This window comes from Poecile atricapillus, chromosome 23 (assembly GCF_030490865.1).
Source record: "Poecile atricapillus isolate bPoeAtr1 chromosome 23, bPoeAtr1.hap1, whole genome shotgun sequence".
Taxonomy (NCBI): Eukaryota; Metazoa; Chordata; class Aves; order Passeriformes; family Paridae; genus Poecile; species Poecile atricapillus.
Window position 1 is genome coordinate 77,441 of NC_081271.1, and position 20,530 is coordinate 97,970.

The 20,530-nt window shown below is 43.3% G+C and overlaps 1 protein-coding gene across 3 annotated transcripts in view; it reads right to left on the reverse strand.

Annotated features, from left to right (window-relative positions):
• The window catches only part of MAGI3 (membrane associated guanylate kinase, WW and PDZ domain containing 3), a 54,867-nt gene extending 37,936 nt beyond the window's left edge, over positions 1-16,931 (reverse strand). For 2 of the 3 annotated variants that reach the window (XM_058855943.1, XM_058855946.1), the window contains exon 1: positions 16,490-16,913. In XM_058855943.1, the coding sequence (XP_058711926.1) occupies positions 16,490-16,811 (322 nt within the window). In that variant the 5' untranslated portion in view covers positions 16,812-16,913. Of the gene's footprint in view, positions 1-16,489 lie in introns of all 3 variants that reach the window. The other variant, XM_058855944.1, reaches the window with a different exon arrangement.
• Between the last annotated feature and the right edge of the window lie 3,599 nt (positions 16,932-20,530).

A 20,530-nucleotide genomic window follows, 5' to 3' on the forward strand; every position in this document is an offset into this window, starting at 1 on the left:
CAGAACTTGTAATACACAAACACATTAAAGCAAATTAAAACACAAAATTGTTTTCATAATAGGACTTTATTAAAACTTCTTAATTATGCACTCAAGGCCTTGCTGAGTTTTAATCACTGCAGCTCAATACACTACAGAGGCTATTCTGGGTAACTAGTATCTGTCGCTGAAACACTTGTACCCTGAAGTCAAATACAGATGCTTATAGCCATGAAATAAGAAAGCGCTGTAGCCGTCACAGGTTACAATAATACATAAATCATTTAGTCTGCTCTTAATTGAAAAGTGGAGCACCAAAACAACGACAAGTAACCTGAACAATGGAGATGATTTTCCTAGGGCTAACTAGGGCTTGTTTTTCCCAATTTATAAATAATCTTCCATTCATTCCCTTATATTTACAATGTGAGGTTTTAATTTATTCACACTAGAGAATATGCTTTACTGAGACAGCAAACAAACACACTTGGTCTAGAAAGCACAATTAACATATTCAACTGAACAAAATGTTGAGTCCCCAGACTGTTCTAGTATTAATTCTTCCCTTTGGAAATCTACAGCTTATGTGCAAATTCAAACTTATTGCCATTTAATATTATTCCATGTCACACTGTAACAAGGGACTGCACACAGGGTACCTGTGCTGGCTAACCTGTCATAGTGTTGGGCAGAAGCTGCCAGTCCTTCTGCTTGTCCGGAGAGTGCATTATGCTTCAGATGTGACGTATGTCTAACATACCGTATCTCATTGCTTAAGCAGCGTGCAGAATGACACATTTCAATCACATCCCCAAAGAAAAATGTCCTTGCAGCTGCTCACTGTTACACAAGCAATTTAATCTACTTGGGACTTGGCACTGCTTTCCCAACAGAAGGGTACACGTCCACATGCCAAGACCATTTTTTTTTGGAGCGTTCAGATCAGAAAAGAATTTATGCGAATCACAGACAGGTTTATTTTTAGCCTGCTTTCCATAGGCAGCAAGATATGCAGTTACACTCTGCATAATTTCTAGGCCCACTAACCTATTTCAGTCGGGAGTTTGGCATGGCAGGAATCTGACAAAGATACTCTATCAACAAAGATGCTGCATGCCTGTTCTCCTGGAGAAGACAAACTTCTGGGGTGATCATCCACCATGGAAAACAGAACATGTTCCCAGCAGAGGTGTCCTCTAGCTGTGTCAGTGAGTAACAGCTAATATAAACTAATATACACAACAGCAAATTGGGCTTTTAAATACCAGCCCCATCCTGAACATCCCTGCTTTGCCCTGCCCACAAGTATAACACCTCTTGTAACAGATCGTTCCCATAAAGAAATGCCACCCAAAGGCTTTTTAGTGGCTCCTCAACGCCACTTTCCCATGAGACCCCCCACAAGGTCCCACCAACCCAGAGACCCCCCTCCCAGCACAAGGGCAAAGGAGCAATTCCTTCTCCGACAAACATAAGTCATTATGCAACTTTTATGAAGTGTTATAAATGAAATTCAGCCAAATTTATCAATAACAATTTTACTGAAAAATTTGTAAAATCAAATTACGGAAACAACTGCAGCGCCGACTCCGCGATCGGCGCTGGGTGAGCTCTGAATCAGCCTCTGTCGCACTGATTCCCCCAAGTTCACAACTTGTCTTTTGGAGAGTGGTGTTTTATACAGTTTTTTCAGCTTGAGGCTATCCAGTTTCAGTTTCTTTCTTTTTCTTGTGTTGTTACATATTCATATTTCTGCTGCTGGATTGCTGATGCGTTTTCTGAGAAGGAGATGAAGTTTGAGTGGTTTTTCGAGAAGCAGGCTTTGAGATGTAGAATCGTAGTGAGTGTTTTTTTTAGTCTGTGTAATTTTCAATTTCGGGGAAACCGACATTGAGATGCATGGTCCTGGAGAATCAGATCAGGTCGGTACCAGGCGTTAATCACCGGCTCGTTAGAGCGCTTATCTTGCTTGGGTGGACCCACCTCTTCTCTGTGTTATCTTAATTGCTGGGTTGTTCTCTTGCAAATTCCTGGTTTTCCAGCAGCTGCTTTTGCAATCTTAAATTACTTGTGTTTTTTACATAAAACATGTTTTTATACTCGATTTTATATGTGTACAATAAAACGCGAATTATACCAACATATATTACATGAAGGAATCAGAACTTCCTGAAACCGGCTTTTCAAGGAGCCTGGGAAAACCCAGGACTGCTGCAGGGTTTTCATTACCGAGGGATGTCTGATGCTTCAGGCTCCAGATTGCACTGCTGTGACTCACCACACTCTAAAGGATTCCCAGGAACCTGGAATCACCAAGATCTATGTGCCAGGTCAGAACTCCTCTGATCAAATCCATAGAAGTGCTGTGTCACTGTGGTACTGATTAGAGACATCTCAGTTTAATTAAAAAACAACCCCTCCACAGTGCTCACTGCACAACATGGGCAGTCAGTGAAATTACTGAAGTCCAGATGTGCACCAGCCATGACTAATGTCAGTGCCTGACTCACACAGTTCACACTGCAATTCTACACCGACGGATGCTTTACTCAATCTGCTGCAACACCCAAGGACTGGGGGCATACAAGTGTGCAGCACAGCATCCCAGAAAGAGCAGAGATGTGGATCCACGTTGATCTGTCACACCCATGAATCCCTCTGGTGTCACTGAATGAACTCCAATTCTATTATAACTCAATTTTGCAGGGAAGCTTCTGTTTACTATCTTTATCACAGGCTGTTGTTGAAGTAATCAAGTAAGAGAGGACCATTTCCCTACATGTTCAGTTAATCATCACATATTAAAAATTAAAGGAATTTCTCTTTCAGCTTGCACATGATATCCTATTATTTCATCACTATTCATTCAGTAAGATTTAGTTTTAGTGAAGGAACCTAGAATTTTCCATTAACTATGAAAGAGTGCTTTCTCCAAGGACTGCACGTCTGAGGAGCTGGATGCCAGCAGGGCGGAACTGCTCAGCCTCTGAGATCCAGCTGCTTTCTAGTGAAGTACAAGCATGCTGGACTTGCCCAAGCAGTGCTGGCACATCCCTTCACAACCCTTCCCTGCAGGAACCCTGGTCACAGCAGCCAACCTGGCACAAATGCAACAGAGGTGCTGACTGACGAGCTCCAAAGCGTGTCTGGGAGTGGTGCAGGATCTCACTGGCAGCCACAGCTCATTCAAAGAGCTGCCAGAGGTGCTCACCTTTGCACAGTGATGGGAATTTCTAACAAACACAGCCAGCTGAATGCTGACAGACTCCTCCTCATTACTGACACAGCATTTAAGTTGAAAATCCATGTACTTCCCCATCATCAGTTTCCAGGAAAACATGTCTAAAACTAGCTCTAAAATTAGCTTGACTGACCTTGGTGTGACTTACCACAATACAGTCAGCTCTTCAGGAACACAGGTGGTTGAACTGATGCTGCCAATGTTTAATGTTCAAAATTTTCTTCTTTTTTTTTTTTTTTTTTTTCCTAAATTAATATTATTATTTCCCCATCCTGTGTTTGCTTTTTTATTTATGCCTCTGCCTGCCAAGGAATTGTTAACTAATCGCCATGAGATCCATTTTATTAGCACACAGCTGGGTACTTGGTCTTGCAACATCTGTTTCTCAGCATTTCTTCTTTTTCTTATCTATCTACTGTAGTTAGTAACATAAGTGTCTCAACAGAGGACATCAGTATGTGGAAAAAGAAGCTGTAACCAACAGCTATTAAAACATAAACCTTCAGGTTAATAACTGACTCACAGAATTATAGAATACCGTTAGCTGGAAGGAACCAACAAACATCATGAAGTACAACTCCTGGCCATGCACGAGGCCAACCACCCCAATATAACAACAATATGATGATCTTCTTTCAAGAAATACTTCCGCAATAAAGTGTTCAGAACACCTGCATTCAAGAGACCGGCATAAATCTGATTTTCATAATCAAAATCTACTGAACATTAAAAACAAACTTGCTTTTTCTGTGGTCAATTGCATAGCAGATTCAGTTCTAGCTGGCATGTATTAGTATTTCTTTACCTATGGAGAGGTTGTTCCACATGGGGAACACCACAGCTGTATTTTCAATTATTTTTAACTTCAGAGCTAACTTCTTCCACTATTCTATATGATAAACTAGAACTAGTTGAAGCAGAAAAAAAGAACATGGGAAACAAGTTCACAGTAACTTCATTTTCACTCTGTGATTTCCAGCATAAGCCATGTACAAACAGACTTCAAAAACCTAAACCATCTGATTTTAGAAAATCCTGCAGGGCCGTGGCTGTAGTCAGGGTACAAATGGCACAATCACTCATGGCCAGCTTCAAAGATACCTACTAGCCCTTCTCTAAGTACAATAAATGACAAAATAAACATTTCAGCAGTGAACAAGAATCAAAGTGTAGAGAACAGGGCAGCAAACAACTGCTCCCCAGCAGATATCTGACAACTGTCTGGATGATAAGCCATTAAATTCAGTGATTAACTTCCACCGGTTGCTTTCAGTTTCAATTAAGACTGCCCAAGGAAATGCTAGTCACCATCCCTTGAAGTGTTTAAAAAACATGATGATTTAGCACTTGAGGACATGGTTTCATGGCGCTGGTTGATGGCTGGACCTGGTGACCTTAAAGGTCTTTTCCAACCCAAAGAATTCTGTGATTCTGTAACTTAATGTTTGCCCAACAAAGTCTGGCACAAGGTGAATGTTGTAAGCAAAATAATAACGTTGCCCAGGTCATGAGACAGGAAGAGTCCACAGTTAAAATAATGGACATTTCAATGCATTCAGAGCTCTCAGACCGCAGTGCGTTCCACTCGAGAAACTCGCCAGCCAGAGTCTGTATGGAGCTGTCTCCAAAGGCTAGAGTCACTTATACTTGCTTAAAGAGCTCACTAAATTCAAGACTGACACAGAAATGGAATCCTTGTAAGAAAGCACTTCAAATAAAGAGACAGCTTTGCCAAATCCAATTTTTGTTCACAGTTCACAATCAACCAGAAGGTAGCTATGGCTGCACACCCCAAGAGGAACACCCAAACTAACAGCACAGAGTTTGTTCCTGTATTTATTGCATATTCCTTTTCTATCATCCTTGTCTGACTGCATAGGTTCTGCAGTAATCTCTCTGAAATGTTCTACTATCTCTAGAGCACAGTTTGTTACCCACAGTAGATGGTTCTTATTAAAACACTCCCTTTTCTTCTCACTTCCAGGACACATATGAACCTGAAGGTAAGAGTTTTAAACAGTTACATTTTTGTCTGAATACCAGTATATGATATATATCAATTGACCAATATAATAAGACATTCAGCTAGGTGATGAAATCCCACCCTGCGCCCTGCTACGAGCATAAGAATTACATCAGGCAAATATGACAGTAGGCACCTGCCCTAACCATGTTCATCATATCACAAAACTGTGATTGGAATGTAGTCAAAATCCGTCCCAATTTTACTCTTCATATTGAGTCAGAATCAGGCAGCATTACATAGCAAGCACTTGATAGTTACTACCTAAATCCATTTAAATTCCCTAATTAATTGTTCAGTTCCCACTGGCAGCTCTATGGCAATAGCAAAGAAAAGGAACCAGATTTCTTGCTGTTCAAATAAATCATGGGTTGAAACAGAGATTAGCTTGTCTTTACCTGCAAATTTAAATTCTTATTAAGAGACTAATGAGGATTTCCCAGAGGCACTGTCAAAGCAATCAGGTGAATCCAAGGCTGTGCTGTGCACACCTCACCCACCTAGCACAGTGGGCACCCAGAAGGTTTATGGCGCCAGGAGGGTCTGACTGGAGAGGGACAACTGCATCATCTGTTACTCTAAAAAATACCAGTGCAAGTCCAGCATGCAGGTTAACAGTAGTCTTTGCAGAGCAAAATTGCAAATATTCTCTGCTTCTCAACATAATTTGCTGCAGCACTGAGGTCCAGGTAAGTTTCAAGGCACTGCTCAAATTTCCTGTGTTTGAACCAGATGCATATTGTTACTTAAAAAAGATTTTATTTTTATCTCCACTTATTCATTAAATAAGGAAAGCCTTGCACTTTGCATTTGGAATTTGAGAAAAGCCTTGCATTCTGCATTTAAAACTTAGACTGCCAGGTAACAAAGAACGCTGAATCTTTTCAGATCATTGCAGTCTGAAGTGAGCACTCAGTTTTCCTGTCCCAATTTCAAATTCTTTAGATAACACAGAAAGTTCTGTCAAAGAACTGGGTGTTTTTTTGAAAACACTGCTTTTCTCTTTGCCATTTCCTTAATAGCCAACATTTCTGCAGCCTCGCACCAGGAAGAGCAGCAGACCTCTTAAGAATATAGTTTAAATAGAAAAAAATCATATGTTTTTGCCAAAAGGCAATAAATAAAGATTTCAGAACAAATTTTATGCCACTCAAAGGTAATTCAATAAAGCAGAAAGTGATTCAAGTCCTTTTTCTTTTCGCTGCATTTCACCCACTGTAAGAAACAGCTCACAGAAAGAACTTCCTCATGTAAAAGCTTTTCTACTATTCCTACAGCATGACACTTCACATTACAGATTGGGTTTTGATGTCTGAATGGAAGAATATCCTATTTTTAACAATTTTTTTTTTTTATTTTTTTTTAGACTTTTCACTGAGGGAACAACTGGTAGCTCTGAATACTTTGGAACTTCCCTGTAGACCCACTATCCACACTTGTGTACAAATACAGACTGATGAAAAGGTTAATGAAGACCCCAAAGATCCTGTCCTCCACTGCACCTGAATAGCTGCCAATGTCTGATAAAAATAACTCCATTTTAAGCAGTGTCCGACATCACAGTTTAAATAGTAGCTCATCTACACAACAGTTTTCATGCTCCTAGTACGTAACTCCTAGGTTCCTCAATTTTATATCAACAAAGTGACACGAGATTTAGAGATATATGCTATAAACTCAAACTTCATTTTGAATTTGGACACTTTAAAGGGGTTAAAAGGCATTCTTGGCTGTAGAGGACCCACATATTCTGAAACATTTCGCAGAACAGGAAAATACAACACACAGTACAGCGTAAATAACATTCACTCCACTGCATTAATTTGCTATTAGGATGAACATTACAAGTCCCGTCCTAATGAATTCTTTAGGTACTAGCAGCTCCTCCTAATGAGCATTAATTAAACTTTTCCAGCATCTCTACCTTCACCACAGAAAAGTAATTACTCACTGCTGCCCTACTGAGAGGGAAATAAAATCCACAGGATTAGGTTTTTTTAGACTGCCTAAGTAGGGCAGAGAGGAAAGCTTGCAATTTAGAGTCAAGTTGTGTAGTCCATAATTCCACAACATGACCAATACTTCAGACCCTGGATTGAGTAAAACTGTTTTCCCGCTGCCTGTAAACACACCACTAAATAGCGTTTAATAATACTACCTAGGTCTGTCAAGGACATAACTATTTGCCTTCTTCAAAATGTGTAAGAGGACACAGCACAAGATATTACCTCAGCTGTTCTGCATGGCTTAACCCAGAACTGCACACACCCATCCACAGGTCATACCTTATCTAGCAGGGAATACATTTTAAAAATATTTTAGTTGTATATATGGCATATTATTGCCATGTAAAACAAAAAGTATAATGTGTGCATACATGCATAAGTGGCATCTGAATACGTCAGATCTTAAGTCACAGAACCATCACAGAATAGTCTGGGTTAGAAGAATTTTTATTTTAAAAAAAACCTTTTTTTTTTTTTTAACAGGGTCCAACACTCACAGCAATTTTGTTGTCAAACTCATGCCGTATTTTTTTTTATATGCCAAACACAATTCATTGAAGTTCACGTTCTGAACATCATCTTCCAAGGAAGCACTGTCAACTAGAAGGAAAGGCAAGGCAATATATCTCTCATTACATTCCTTAGCACTGCAACACCACATTTGATTACTTACTGGTACTTCCCCTCGATGGCACCCACAGTACCAAGCAGTTTTCACAAACAAGTTCTCTCTGCACCAAACCATTTCCAATCTAATCTCACTGCAAAGAAGATTAGTGAAATTACAGAGATAACAGTTGCAGCAAAAGAGGTAAAAATACTTCCCTGGCACTTTTGGTCAGCTGATTTTTGAGGAATTCTTTAGACCAATAAAGGATGAAACAAGCCATTAAACATAATTCCCTGGGATTAATACAGGGCTCTGCCTCTCTTTTACATAACAGGATTCTGAAATTCCTCCACTGCCCCCCCCCGCCCCCTCCGCCCAACTACATGCATTAGGAGGAAATAATTTCTATGAACCTAAAACTTTAGGGCTTAGTTATTTCCTGAGAGTTCTGTGGTTTTAGAGGAAATAAACTGTATGGTAATCCTCTTGCATTTAATGAATAGTACCAGCACACTCTGCAGCTTTTTGCTGCAACAAGGTCATGGCAAACCTGGTGTATAACCAAAGCAAAGCTTCATTTCCAGGCAATGAAACGTCAAAGAGGGGGATGGCTTAAGTGGTTTGGGTGTTATTGTTGTCTATTTTGGAAAAAAAAAAGTGTCAAAATAATTTTTAAATCCATAGAATTAAAATCATAGAAAAATTTCATAGATTTTTCATAAAAATCAATACAGGAGGAAAGTACTTAAACAGCATATCAACTTACACCAAGTTCAAATTATTTATCAATGGGTTTATGCTTTGGTTTTTAATAATGTCAGCAAAAGAAGAAGTAAGTTACATACATGCACCTCAATACTCAGCTGTGGGACAAAGCTGGCAGGCAAAACCAGCTGCACGAACACCAAAAACATGCCAGACACAGCACATGGCCCTCACTTCTGCTTCAGTTACACTTTTGCTGTGATCTTTCAAAAACGCCAGCAGGGAAAAGGAAATCTTATATGAAATCAGGCACTTCTGCTTTGTGTTTCAGTTAGTTTTTAAGAGTGATTTTGGTGCTCAGATACGCTAAGTTTTATGCTGAACATCCCTCCCCTGCTACACATTGTGTGTCTAGAATCCACAGTGCACACACAAAGCATCATGCATGCTTTTTCCTAAAGTTTGACAAAACTACAGCAACTACTGAAGAGACACCATGCTTTTAAAAGAGGTTACTAAACTAGACAGCAAACCACCCAGTGATCTAAAAGATCACACCACAGAATCCCAAAAGTGCTTGGGTCAGAAGGAACCTTAAAGCTCATCCACTCCCTTCAACAGGCAGGGACACCAGCCATTAGGCCATGCTCAATTACATACTTAATTTTTTTATCTTTAAGTTAACTTTGTTCAAACATCACACAAAGAGAAGCACAAAGTTGCCTATCAGCTGCTTTGTCTATTTCTTTGTAACTTTTACTAACAGTCTTAACCACCACAGGAATTTCATTCTCAATGACTTACAAGACTACATTCTTTATACTTAAAACTGAATCAGGTAATTTTTTCTTAGAATACCAAGAATTAAAACTAACTTAATTATTTGAATTCACCCTGTTGCCTGATTTCATGAGCTAAGACAGACGTACTTGCAAATACTCTAAGACTTACTCAAAAACCTTAAACCCCTTGTAAGTCCATATAGTCCAACAAAGGATGGGAGAACTGGAAGTGTTCCAGGCCATGCTGGGTCAGGCTGGGAGTAGTTTTGTCTATTGGAAGGTGTCCCTGGTCCTTTCCATCCCAAACCATTCTGTGATTCTATGATTGGCATGTTCCAACTTCACCCAAAAAGCCCAGGACACACTCCCACTTCAGCTTGGCATACCTGGAGAGGCAGAGGTGCCTGTAGGTGCAGGGCCTCCACCAGTCCCTACTCAGCTGACAAAAAGATAAAGCTGTAAATAATACCCAGCACAAGAGGGAAGCATTTCCATGTCTCCAGTCCAAAGGTATACTGGGACCGAACTGGAAAAGCCCTGAACTTCTGTGACTTCCGACACAGTTTTTAATCAGCAAGTACAAGGCATTAGAATTCTAAGTGCTACAAGCAAATTCAAAAAACAACTGAACCTTGCTGAACCCAACTCCAGGGATGGCCTCTGTATGTCACATGCCTGAAGACATTTCCAGCAATTACCTGCTGTGGGTTATAGCCTGGTATTTGTGCTGTGAGAGCAGAGCAACAAACTTCTAATCCTACCCTTTTGTGCTGTTCCTGCATACCCCCCACTTATTTCCTTTGTATCGTAATTCCACCTCTGTCTCATCACACATGAGTTCTTCCAGGCTGCTGATATCTCTACTTCTGCCTCATTGACATAAGGTAAACAGTCATCCTCAAAGTAGTCCCTAATACTCAGACACCTGTGCCCCAGCACAGACACAGTGATGGTTTCAGCATCTCCCACCAGTGCCAGAGAGACAGTCCTGGATAGTCCCAGCCTTACCAAATCAAGCCAGTTTTGTACAACTACTACTGTGGCTGTAGTCAGATTTTGTTAGGCTCTCGCATCAGGGCAAACCAGTCTGGATTTCATCTTCACTAGCTCAATGAATGCGTTGGATGGAAGAAGAGAAATACTAACAGACAATTCACACGATCACATTAACCTTGTTAATTGCCTCTACCACCTTTTTGAAAGAATACTTAATTACCATGCTGACAGAAAATGCATTTGCAGACTCCAAAACCCAGAATACTTCTAATTTTTATATAGCACCCCCAGTCCATATTCATCAGTCACCAGCTGCCAGGTTGATTGTATTTTTTACCAAAGGCAATAATGAAACAGCACTGAAGTAGAACACAGTAAGAACCACCATTGAAGTGCACCATTATCTGATAGAGCTACAATTCAAGCTCTACTTTTTTTTTTTTTCTTTTTACAAGTAACTGAAGCAATATGGCAATTCAGAGCTTAAATGATTTCACTTTTTAACTGTATCTCAGGAAAATAATTTACAGTGGATCAAGCTATATGAAGTACACTATTCAGCAAGAGCGATACAGGATGGATAGTAAACACATTAGTGATTTTCAATTTGAAGAAGTTGCATTTGAGTGAGAGCAATCACCAATTCATAAAAAATTACAGGCTTGAGAACCATACATATTGAAAAGTAGCTTTAAGCAAGCTTTTTTAAATGTAGCCCTGAGAACACACTTTAAAAGCTTCCTGACAAGAGTTACAACTAACAACCTGGCTGTGCTTTGCAGACAAAATCACATTTCCACATAAAACCATTACTTTAACAGGTTGCGTAAGTACAGTGATATAAGCCTGAACAAAAGATTGCTGTGATTGTGTTTCATATGGAAAGCTGCACCTGGACTAATGACAGAACATGGCTGTGTGCAACTGCTTGCATCTGCACCTTAAATTTAATCCTCTCATCCTCTGCACTAATGTTCCATAATTCAAATAAAGCAATAGATCTGAGGCACTTAGAGGTGTTGTGTCACAAAACTGCAGACAATGGTTGAGTGCGCACAGAGCGGCAACACACATCAGCTTTGGACCGGGGTGCACTGAACCTATCGGAAACTGCACGAAGGACTGGAAAAACATCACATCGGTTCTGTCAGTATAAGCTAGGATGTCCTCCACATGTTCCACTGGAAAAAAAAAAAAATATCACAACACAAACTGACACTCACCAGAGGCCAGGCAATCCTGACTGGAGACACAGAATAAATGCCCCAGCCAGAGGAAGAGCTCCAGCCAGGAGTGAATGCTTTCACTAAAAAAAAATCTATAGGAAATCATGGTTTAATAGCTCTAGAAGCACTGGAAAAAAAAGAACATTTGTCTGAAGAAGACCTTTCATCCTTTTACATCTTCCTGCATTTTTTGATTAAAGATCAGTTTTGACACAATGGAGTCAACGTGCATTTGCTCCAAAACCAAAGGATATGCTCTGAAAATGTTTCTCAAGTGGAAGCGCTGTAAGACTCTGCCCATTTCCTCCCACATCCTCCTCACAGTGGCCATCCAATGATGACAATAATTGTCACAGAGTAGCTGTATTTATCAAAGCTCCATAGTCTGGAAGGAGAACACATTCCTTCCTACGTTGTATCTGGCAACTCAGCCTGCAGAAAGAGAAACTTGTAGATATCAGCAGATTTTCTTGCTTTAAGTCTGCAGTCTAGTTTTGATGTGTTTTGGTTACCATGCTGCTATGAAGAGGGCACTCATGGTTGTGCTGATGAGTATTTTAGCAATCTCATTTGCACATACAAACATCTTTCTGCCTAATTCTGAATCACAGAATCACCATCCTAAATGGTTTGTGTCGGAAAGGACCTTGAAGACTATCCAGCTTCAATCCCCCCACCACAGGTGGCACTGCCACCCCTAGATCAGGTTGTTCAGGGCCCTTGAATATGCATGCAATCATAGACTTTACGCAATCACAAACTGGTTTGGGTTGGAAGGAACCTTAAAGACCATCAGAGTTCTATGCCTAAACCACATTTTTCCAAGCTCTGTCCAACCTGGCCTTGAACACTTCCAGGGATGGGACACATCTTCTCTGCACAACTTGTTTCAGTGCCTCACCAGCCTCACAGTAAAGAGTTTTTCCTAATAATCTAATCTAAACCTACTCTCTTCCAGTTTGAATCCATTCCCTTTTGTCCTATCACTACTTGTGCTTCCAAAAATATCCGTCTTTCTTGTAGGTTCCTTTCAGGTACTAGAAGGAAAGTACGTACCTATAGAGGATGAACTTAGCACTCAAACACCATGGATATGACTAGAACACCCTATCTCACTAATGGAAATAGAAGACCCTGCAGCAGCACCGGCCAGTTACAAGGCTAATGCCCTAATCCAAGTAACACCATGCAGGGAAGGTCCTTGAGCACATACCAGCCGTTGTCTGAATGCATGTAAACAGGCAATTAGCTGAAAAGCAGCACTTCCCAAGCATGGCTAAAATACAAATGGACTCATCAGGATGAGCTGGCCCCCGGCAGCTTGTGTGCATATCCATACAGATATCCCACTGCACAACCTGCCCTAGCTCTGTGTACGGTTGCTTTGATCATCTAATCAAGATGATGATGAACTACACACAAACAGAGGTGTGGCTATCATCTCAAAGTTCATCTAGAATATAAGTTTTATTTAGACAGCTTAGATCCCAGCATCAGTCCCAAGTGTCACTGGCAGAGTACTCAACATCAGCCTTCCACAGACTATGCTGAGTCAATTCCTATTGATACTGGACCCGTGGATTTTCTGACTAGTCTGCACACACCCGAGACCATCCTCACCTGGGACACAATACTCAGCCCTGGCACACTGGTCTTGTTCTCCCTCCTCAGCTAAGCAGGTTGGACATTACAAGGAAGTTCTTCACAGAACAGGTAACTGGGCATTGGAATGGGCTGCCTAAGGAGGTGGTGGAGTCACCGTCCCTGGAGGTGTTTAAGAAAAGACTGGGTGTGGCACTTAGTGCCACGGCATCATTTGACAAGATGGTGTTAGGTCACAGGTCGGACTTGATGACCTCAAAGGTCTTTTCCAACCTAGTTGGTTTTGTAATTCTGTAACAAAGACAGAACGAGAATGGAAAGGACAAATTTCTTCATCAACAAAATGGTCCATCATTTGTGATATGCAGTTAACAGATGGTGTTCAAATTAGCATTCATATCCTTCAACTGTCTTATCAAACAAGCCTAAATAGCATCTTGAAATTTCCGTTTAAATTTTCTATGAGCTTGCAAGAAGTATCACAGACAGATTTTATTGCTGTCAACTAAAGCTGTTACTGCCTTTAATGAGGGACTGACTATATTATGACTTGAACTAAAGCAGTCCAGGTCCTGCTGCTCAAGGCCACTGGGTCACCTGCACAGACTCCACCTGGAAGATGGAGCACCAAATGCACCCTTCCAAAATGCAGAGCCAGATGGTGAGCATCAAGACCTTACAAACACTCTACAATTCAGATTCAAGGAGACCAAATTCCTCACTCCACCTCACTCCAGTGTCAGCCCCTGACACTGGATCCCCTCAGACTTCTGTCCCAGCAGCACCCAAGCCTGAAGAACCACAGGGCACACAAAGGTCTGCTGGCAGAGCACTCCATGCCTTTCAAATGATAGTTTGAGTTTTGACTGGGGAAAATCATGAAACATGGGACCTTGAAATGCAGTAACACAATTACATGTCTTTGAGAATTCAGATGTATTATGAGCCTACCAGGGACCACCAGCTCTGGGCCCTCACTCCCTTCATCTCAACCACCCACACGGTCCCATGCATCTTCCCAGGTGCCTTCCAAAACCTGGCAGGTTTGGAAGGCTCTGGATCAAAAGGGAAGCCAAATTCAAAGTCATAGGTCTTCACAGAGACTGCCTTGTCAACAGCTTTCCTAATTACATATACCCTAACTGGAAAACTGCTACTGAGCAGCTGTGGCAGCCTTGCAAGGAAACAACCAAAAACCAGTATGTTTTAAAATATTGTATTTACGGACACTAAATCCAACAGAAAAATTACTACAAAAATCATCTGATGTGATATATATGTTCCAACATGGGAAAAATTGCTGGATCTGAAAATTCAGTTCAATCTGTTCCAAAAGTTACATAAAATCAGCACAAAAAATGCTACTTCTCTTTGTACAACTCACCAGCATTGGGTTTCTAAGCTCTGGATGACTATGCTAAGCAGCACAGGTCCCTACAAGACTCCAACAGCAGTTTTCTTCTGTTGAAAAAAACATTCCTCTGTTTTAACCAGTTACTAAGCCACAGGAAAACTCTGCTCTTTTATTTTGGCAGCTACACTACAACACCATGCTCATTCAGCAAGAGCATCATCCAAGTCAGGAATACCTCACTGAAAGCCTGAAATCCACCTCACCAAAATACTTGGATTTGATTAAACCAGCCAGTGAAAGCAGTCCACTCTCCTCATTAAGTGGTATTGGTTCACATGCCCAACATTCTCCCTCTTAACTCAAATTTTAATTAACTTGCTGGAATCCCCAGCCAGCCTCTGTTGATCTTCTGGACCCTTTTCCCATCAGTACTCTATACTCCTATCCCTTCCACACCACCCAGAATTTAAGGAACAGGTAGCACACTACTGTTAATAGCTGATACCTGGAAGTCCTCATGAACATCATCTCTTACAATTTTCTACTGTTAATTGCAGCAATTTATTCTAAATCGTTTCCGCCAGTTTTGACAGTTTGACATCTCTGTTATAGAAATTCCCAGCACAAGAATATCCCTATTTCCCTCCATAGTAAACACAAGAAATCCCTTTGAACTACAGTTTCATCTTCCACAAGCTTACTCTTTTAAAAAGAGATTATTTTCTATCTTAAACAATTTGTCCCTCTTTTTAAAATCCTCTTAGTTCACATCTAACTTTGCTGCTGTTTATTCTTTTCTATTTACTCCCTTCAGAAAGGATTTCCAACTCTGTAAATCAAGACCTCTTTCAAAACCTACCAGGCATCTGTAGGTGCTTTTAAGATGTGTGTTTGTTTCATTTTTTTTATTGTTGTTTTAATTTAACAACTTATATGAATCAGGACCAACACCACAGTCTCTATATGGAAGATGACTTGCTATTAGTGGTCAAACAAGGAAAACCTGACTTAAAATATGCATTACATGAAGTCAAATAGCACCCAGCAGTTACAGAAGAAGAACGAGACAAGTGTTGAGCAAAGAAGCGCTATGAGAAACGTTATAGGTCCCAGTCATAGAAATACTGATATCCATTCAGATTCTGAGGAAAAAATGTTTTTTCCCCAAGACACCTTCTTATAAGGCAGCATGCTCACATCTGGGTTGCCTGACCAAGAAAGCAGTAGGTACCCCTGGAGCTCATGAATTAACTCATGCGGCTGCAAATGCCACAATTCAGCATTCATTTGACATTTAACAGGCACGTTGATAAATATGATTTTACCACAAGCATTAATTAATTGAAGTGTACTCTATCTTCCAAATCCGTGGAAAAAAAGAACAGCCGGAGCTTGTCCTCGGGGTTTTTGTCTTTGCCAAATGGGAAACCAACAGGATGGAGCGAGGGCACTCCGGTGCTTTATCCCGGCCATTCCCCACCCGCCCTCGACCTCTGCAAGCAGCGGATTATATAAACACCACGGAAAACACCTCCTGCACCTCTGAGAGGAGGACGCAGGCATCGGACCCTCCGGGGGCCACCGAGTCACCCGGAGCCCCGCGAGGATCACACCCGCACAAACACAGCATCGCAGCGGCGCGAAGCCGAGCATTCCGGGCGGGGAGCAGACCCTCGGGAGAAGCCATCGGGACAGGCCAGGGGAGCGAGCACCGTCCCGGGGCCGCCCCGGGACTGCGGGACTACCTCCCCGCCCCTGCATCACCCCCCTAGGCACTGACGCCTCCCCGAACCCGCGGAAACTTTCCCAGAGCAGCACCCACGTCCCGGTTCCCTCCGGGCGCCGCTTCCCGCCGCGGCCCTCCCGCCGCCCCGCAGGGCGCCGGCGCGGCCGGGCCTACGCGCGGCCGGCTGGGCGGCGGCGGCGGGAGGGCCTCCGTCCAGCCCGGCGGCGGAGGGCGCTCACCTGGGCGCACGGTCTTGAGGCGCACGGGCTCCCTGAAGTGTCGCACCACAGCTAGCGTGTCGCGGTGGGTGAGGCCGCTCACCGGGGTACCGTTCACCTCCAGCAGCACGTCCCCCGGCGCCGGCGCCTTGCCCGAGAGCAGCGCGGGGCCCGGCGCGCCCTCGCCGCCCGCGGGCAGGCGGCCCGCCAGGTACGGGAACTCGCCGCGCTCGGCGCCGCCGCGCAGCAGATCGGGGTCGGGGCCCGCTGGGCCACCCCAGGACACCACGCACTCCTGCACCTTGCTCAGCCAGTGCCGCTTCTTCCGCAGCGTCTTGGACATGCCGCAACACGGGGCGCCGCTACCCACCCCGCGCCGCCAGCGCTGCCAGCGCTGCCGCTGCTCCCGCCCCGGCTGCCGCCCGACTGCCGCCCCGCCGCGCCGCCCCAGCCCCGCCTCGCCGGTCCCACCCCTCCAGGCCCCGCCTTTCCCATCTCCGCCGCGCCCTGCCTGCCTCACTGGCCACGCCCATCCCGTCCTGCCACGCCCCCGCCGCGTCCTGGACACGCCCCTGGTGCGGAGCTGCCGGTCACAGGCAGCGCGGCTGCTGGGCCGGGCCCGGCCGATCTGGGGCCTGCGGGGGGCTTGGTAAAAAAAAACAAAAAACAAGTCACGAAACTGCTATTCTGCAAAGAAAGTGCTATTTTCTTTAACAGTATGCTTCTATATAAACTTAAAAGCCAAAACACGCCGCCTAATCCTTGCAAATTTCAGGAGGCCAGTAAGCTGGGCAGGTTCGTTTTACATCACATGAACCATAATCCTCTTCTGGAGCTGCAGGTCTACCTGCCAATTTCATTGTACTCTGAGAGGGAAAAGAGGGTTGCCGAATGTATTTTCTCTGCATCACTTGCCGATCCCCATCTCCTCTTCAGCACGTGGCGTGTGGATGCTCTGGCACACAGACTAATCCAGATGAGTGGCGCTACTCTCAGATAATGACAACAGCCTGTGGGGCTCCTTGGAGCCCTGCGCCGGCATCCCCACTGCCACCTCTGCTGGGCTGGACACTGCTGGAGGTTGGGGCAGCCCCCCTAGGTAACAGGGTGGTTCTGGGATAGCTCACCTCATACAGCACATCTCACCCCATGGGACCTGCTCTACTGTTCTCCATGAGTGTACAGGCTGCTTGGGACCTGGCTGACAGTTTTAGTCCATTTGTCCTGCTCTCATTCCTTGTTCCAGATTACTCATCACAGATCCCAGACACATGAAGTGCCTGCACAGCCTTGGATACGATCAGAAGGGGACATGCCCTGTACCCCCACCAGTGCTGACCTGCCAAGGGCTGAGGAATCATTAATGTTTGGTGCTCTCAGTGAGCTAAAAGGGGCCATCAAAGAAACAGCAGAGCTCCAGCATCCCTGGTTCATCATCCATCACACTGTGGCAGCTGGCATTCCACTGTCCTGTTGGCATCAATACACATAAAATGCCACAAGAAAAGGGTGCTAAGCTCTGCCACATCAGAATGACAGACATAAAGTGCTTCAAGGCAGCACAGTTTTTGGTAGGCAAGGACACAAAGTTTGTTTATCGCATTATCAAAGTTCAAAGGCAATCAAAACAGCAAAAACATGTCAAACTTCTGTTTAATTAGAGCATGAAGACACACTTTCTCAGAGTGGTTAGAAAAGGAATTGTGCTGTTGTGTTTGGACTCCTCTGAAGTCCTTTTCCTTGCGCCCCATGTTTGCCATGCAAGTCTTGGTGGGATGTATAAGTCAGCAGTCTGGCGCTTACAGGGAAGACACTCCCCACAGAGGCAAAATACTTACACAACATGCACAAAAACAAAATAAGAACATATTCATCCTCGGCAAGGATGTCATGAAAGCCAGTTGCACTGGTACTGAATAGGCATTTGTTTATGCAGAAGGGTGCTATTTCCTATTTTCCTGGTGACTGGGCACACAGGAGCTCTGGCTGTCTCACAACACCACTACCTGACCACAATGTTGTTACAGCTTTTGGGAGAAGCAACAAGTGACAGTTAACTCCAGCGCATTAACTGAAAACAAAAACAGTTGCCAGGAAGCAAGTGGGCATAGTGTTCTTCCCTAACAGAGTCCTCATCTCAAACATAGGGTAACAAATTATTCAGGCAGCTCCATGCCTCTGAGGAAACACAAACAAATCACAGTTCAATAAGAGTGGTTCAAAGCCAGGCACTTGCTGTTCTGTCAACAGACAGACAGGACTGTCTGTTTGAAAATTGTGTGACCCTGAGATACATTTATATGAAGGCAAACTTTTGAACATGTCATAATTTAACTTGTACAGGAGCAGAAGCTGCCATGGAGCCAGACCTCACCAGGGAATTTTGTAAAGCCTCAAGAGAAGTCTTTGTCACCCTGGGCTGACTAATCCCTGGTGTCTGTGCTCCTCACTTGGGAATGGAGAATGTATCAATACAGCAGGCTGTAGATGGGGATCAATGCATGCTTCACCAATGCAAAGCTGCACCATAAATCTGCCTGTATTTCATTAACTCATCAGCACAGCAGGCAGATGAGAGGCAGTACCAGTAGGAATAGCATCCACATTGTGGTATGTCCTTCTTTGCTCCTCTTTCACAAATAAATTACCATTCTTGAGCCATGCAGAACTACTGATCATTGCATATGATAGAATCAGAGAATCATAGAATATGATCATCAAGTACAACTCCTGGCCCTGCACAGGACAATCCCAAAATCCTATCATGTGCCTGAGAGTGTTGTCCGAACACTCCTTGAGCTCTGGCAGCCTTGGGGCCATGACAACTGTCCTGCCCTGGGAAGCCTTTTCAGTGCCCAACCACCCTCTGGGGAAAAGAACCAATTCCCAATATTCAGGTTAAACCTCCTCTGACAGAGCTCCATGTTGTTCCTTCAGTACTATCACTGGTCATCAGAGAGCAGAGATCAGTGTTGAACGTCTCCTCAAAATCCTGTGAAGAGCAAGAGTGTTAGGCTGGGAATTTTAGATGTTTCAACCAAGATATTACAGTAAATCAGACAGTAAATACAGATACTCTGTATGCTTCAATTTTCCAGCTGCATTTTCAACACCATTTTGCACCTGTAACATCACAAATCCTTTTAAACTAACACTCGTGAAATAAAAGACACCTCAATTGAAGGAAACTCTGTAACCCTGCAACAGACAATATGGGAAAAAACTGACACAAAATGGTTTGTTTGTTTGTTTGACACAAACAACTGCCAACAGGTTAAAAGCTTGGGCAAGGGATGAGTCTGCTCCTGACCTGTGTTGTACTGCTTTGTACAATGACAGCAGTGTTCAGTTATCCTCAAGCTGGCCAAAAAAGAAAAAAAGGGGAAAAAAAAAAAGGAGGGGGAAGAGAACAACAAACAAGGCACTCCTGAAACAGGGAGAATAATTTCCGAGAGCAGGTGTCATGCAGGGATGTGCAGGACATTCAGTAATATACTCTCAAGCACTTTTCATCTTCTTTGCTGTTTTCTCTGTGCCTCACCCACAGGAGTCAAAACTTCCAGAATAAATTTTAAAAAGTAACTACAGAGATTGCTCCACATGTGCCTGCTCCAAGTACGGTTGGATGCTGCGGTAGAGTTAATGAGATGAACTAAGAAGACTTGTCAATGTGAATAAAGAAGCAGCCTATGCAAATACCCCTCCGCTACTCTGTCTGGGACGCAGATGATGTGATCAAGCACCGCCAACGCCAATGAATGCAAAGAGGGGATAAAGGCCCACTCAAACACTGAGTGGAGAGTCACAAGGTTTTACAGCATTACAGCATGGGTTTGAAATCTACATATTGGATTTAGAGTCTAAATGTAGTAATGGAGTATTTAAGTCTAGATCTATAGCTTAATGCTTTGAAGAATAAACAAGGTTGGAGAAAAGCTGTAAAATGCATGGCTAAGAAAGGCAAGCAGGACTGAGGTATTTGGGAGGCAAGGACCCAGTGTGACAGGACCAGGGGACCGTTGACAGAGAGGTCAGGGCCACTGCTACTGAATTACAGAATCA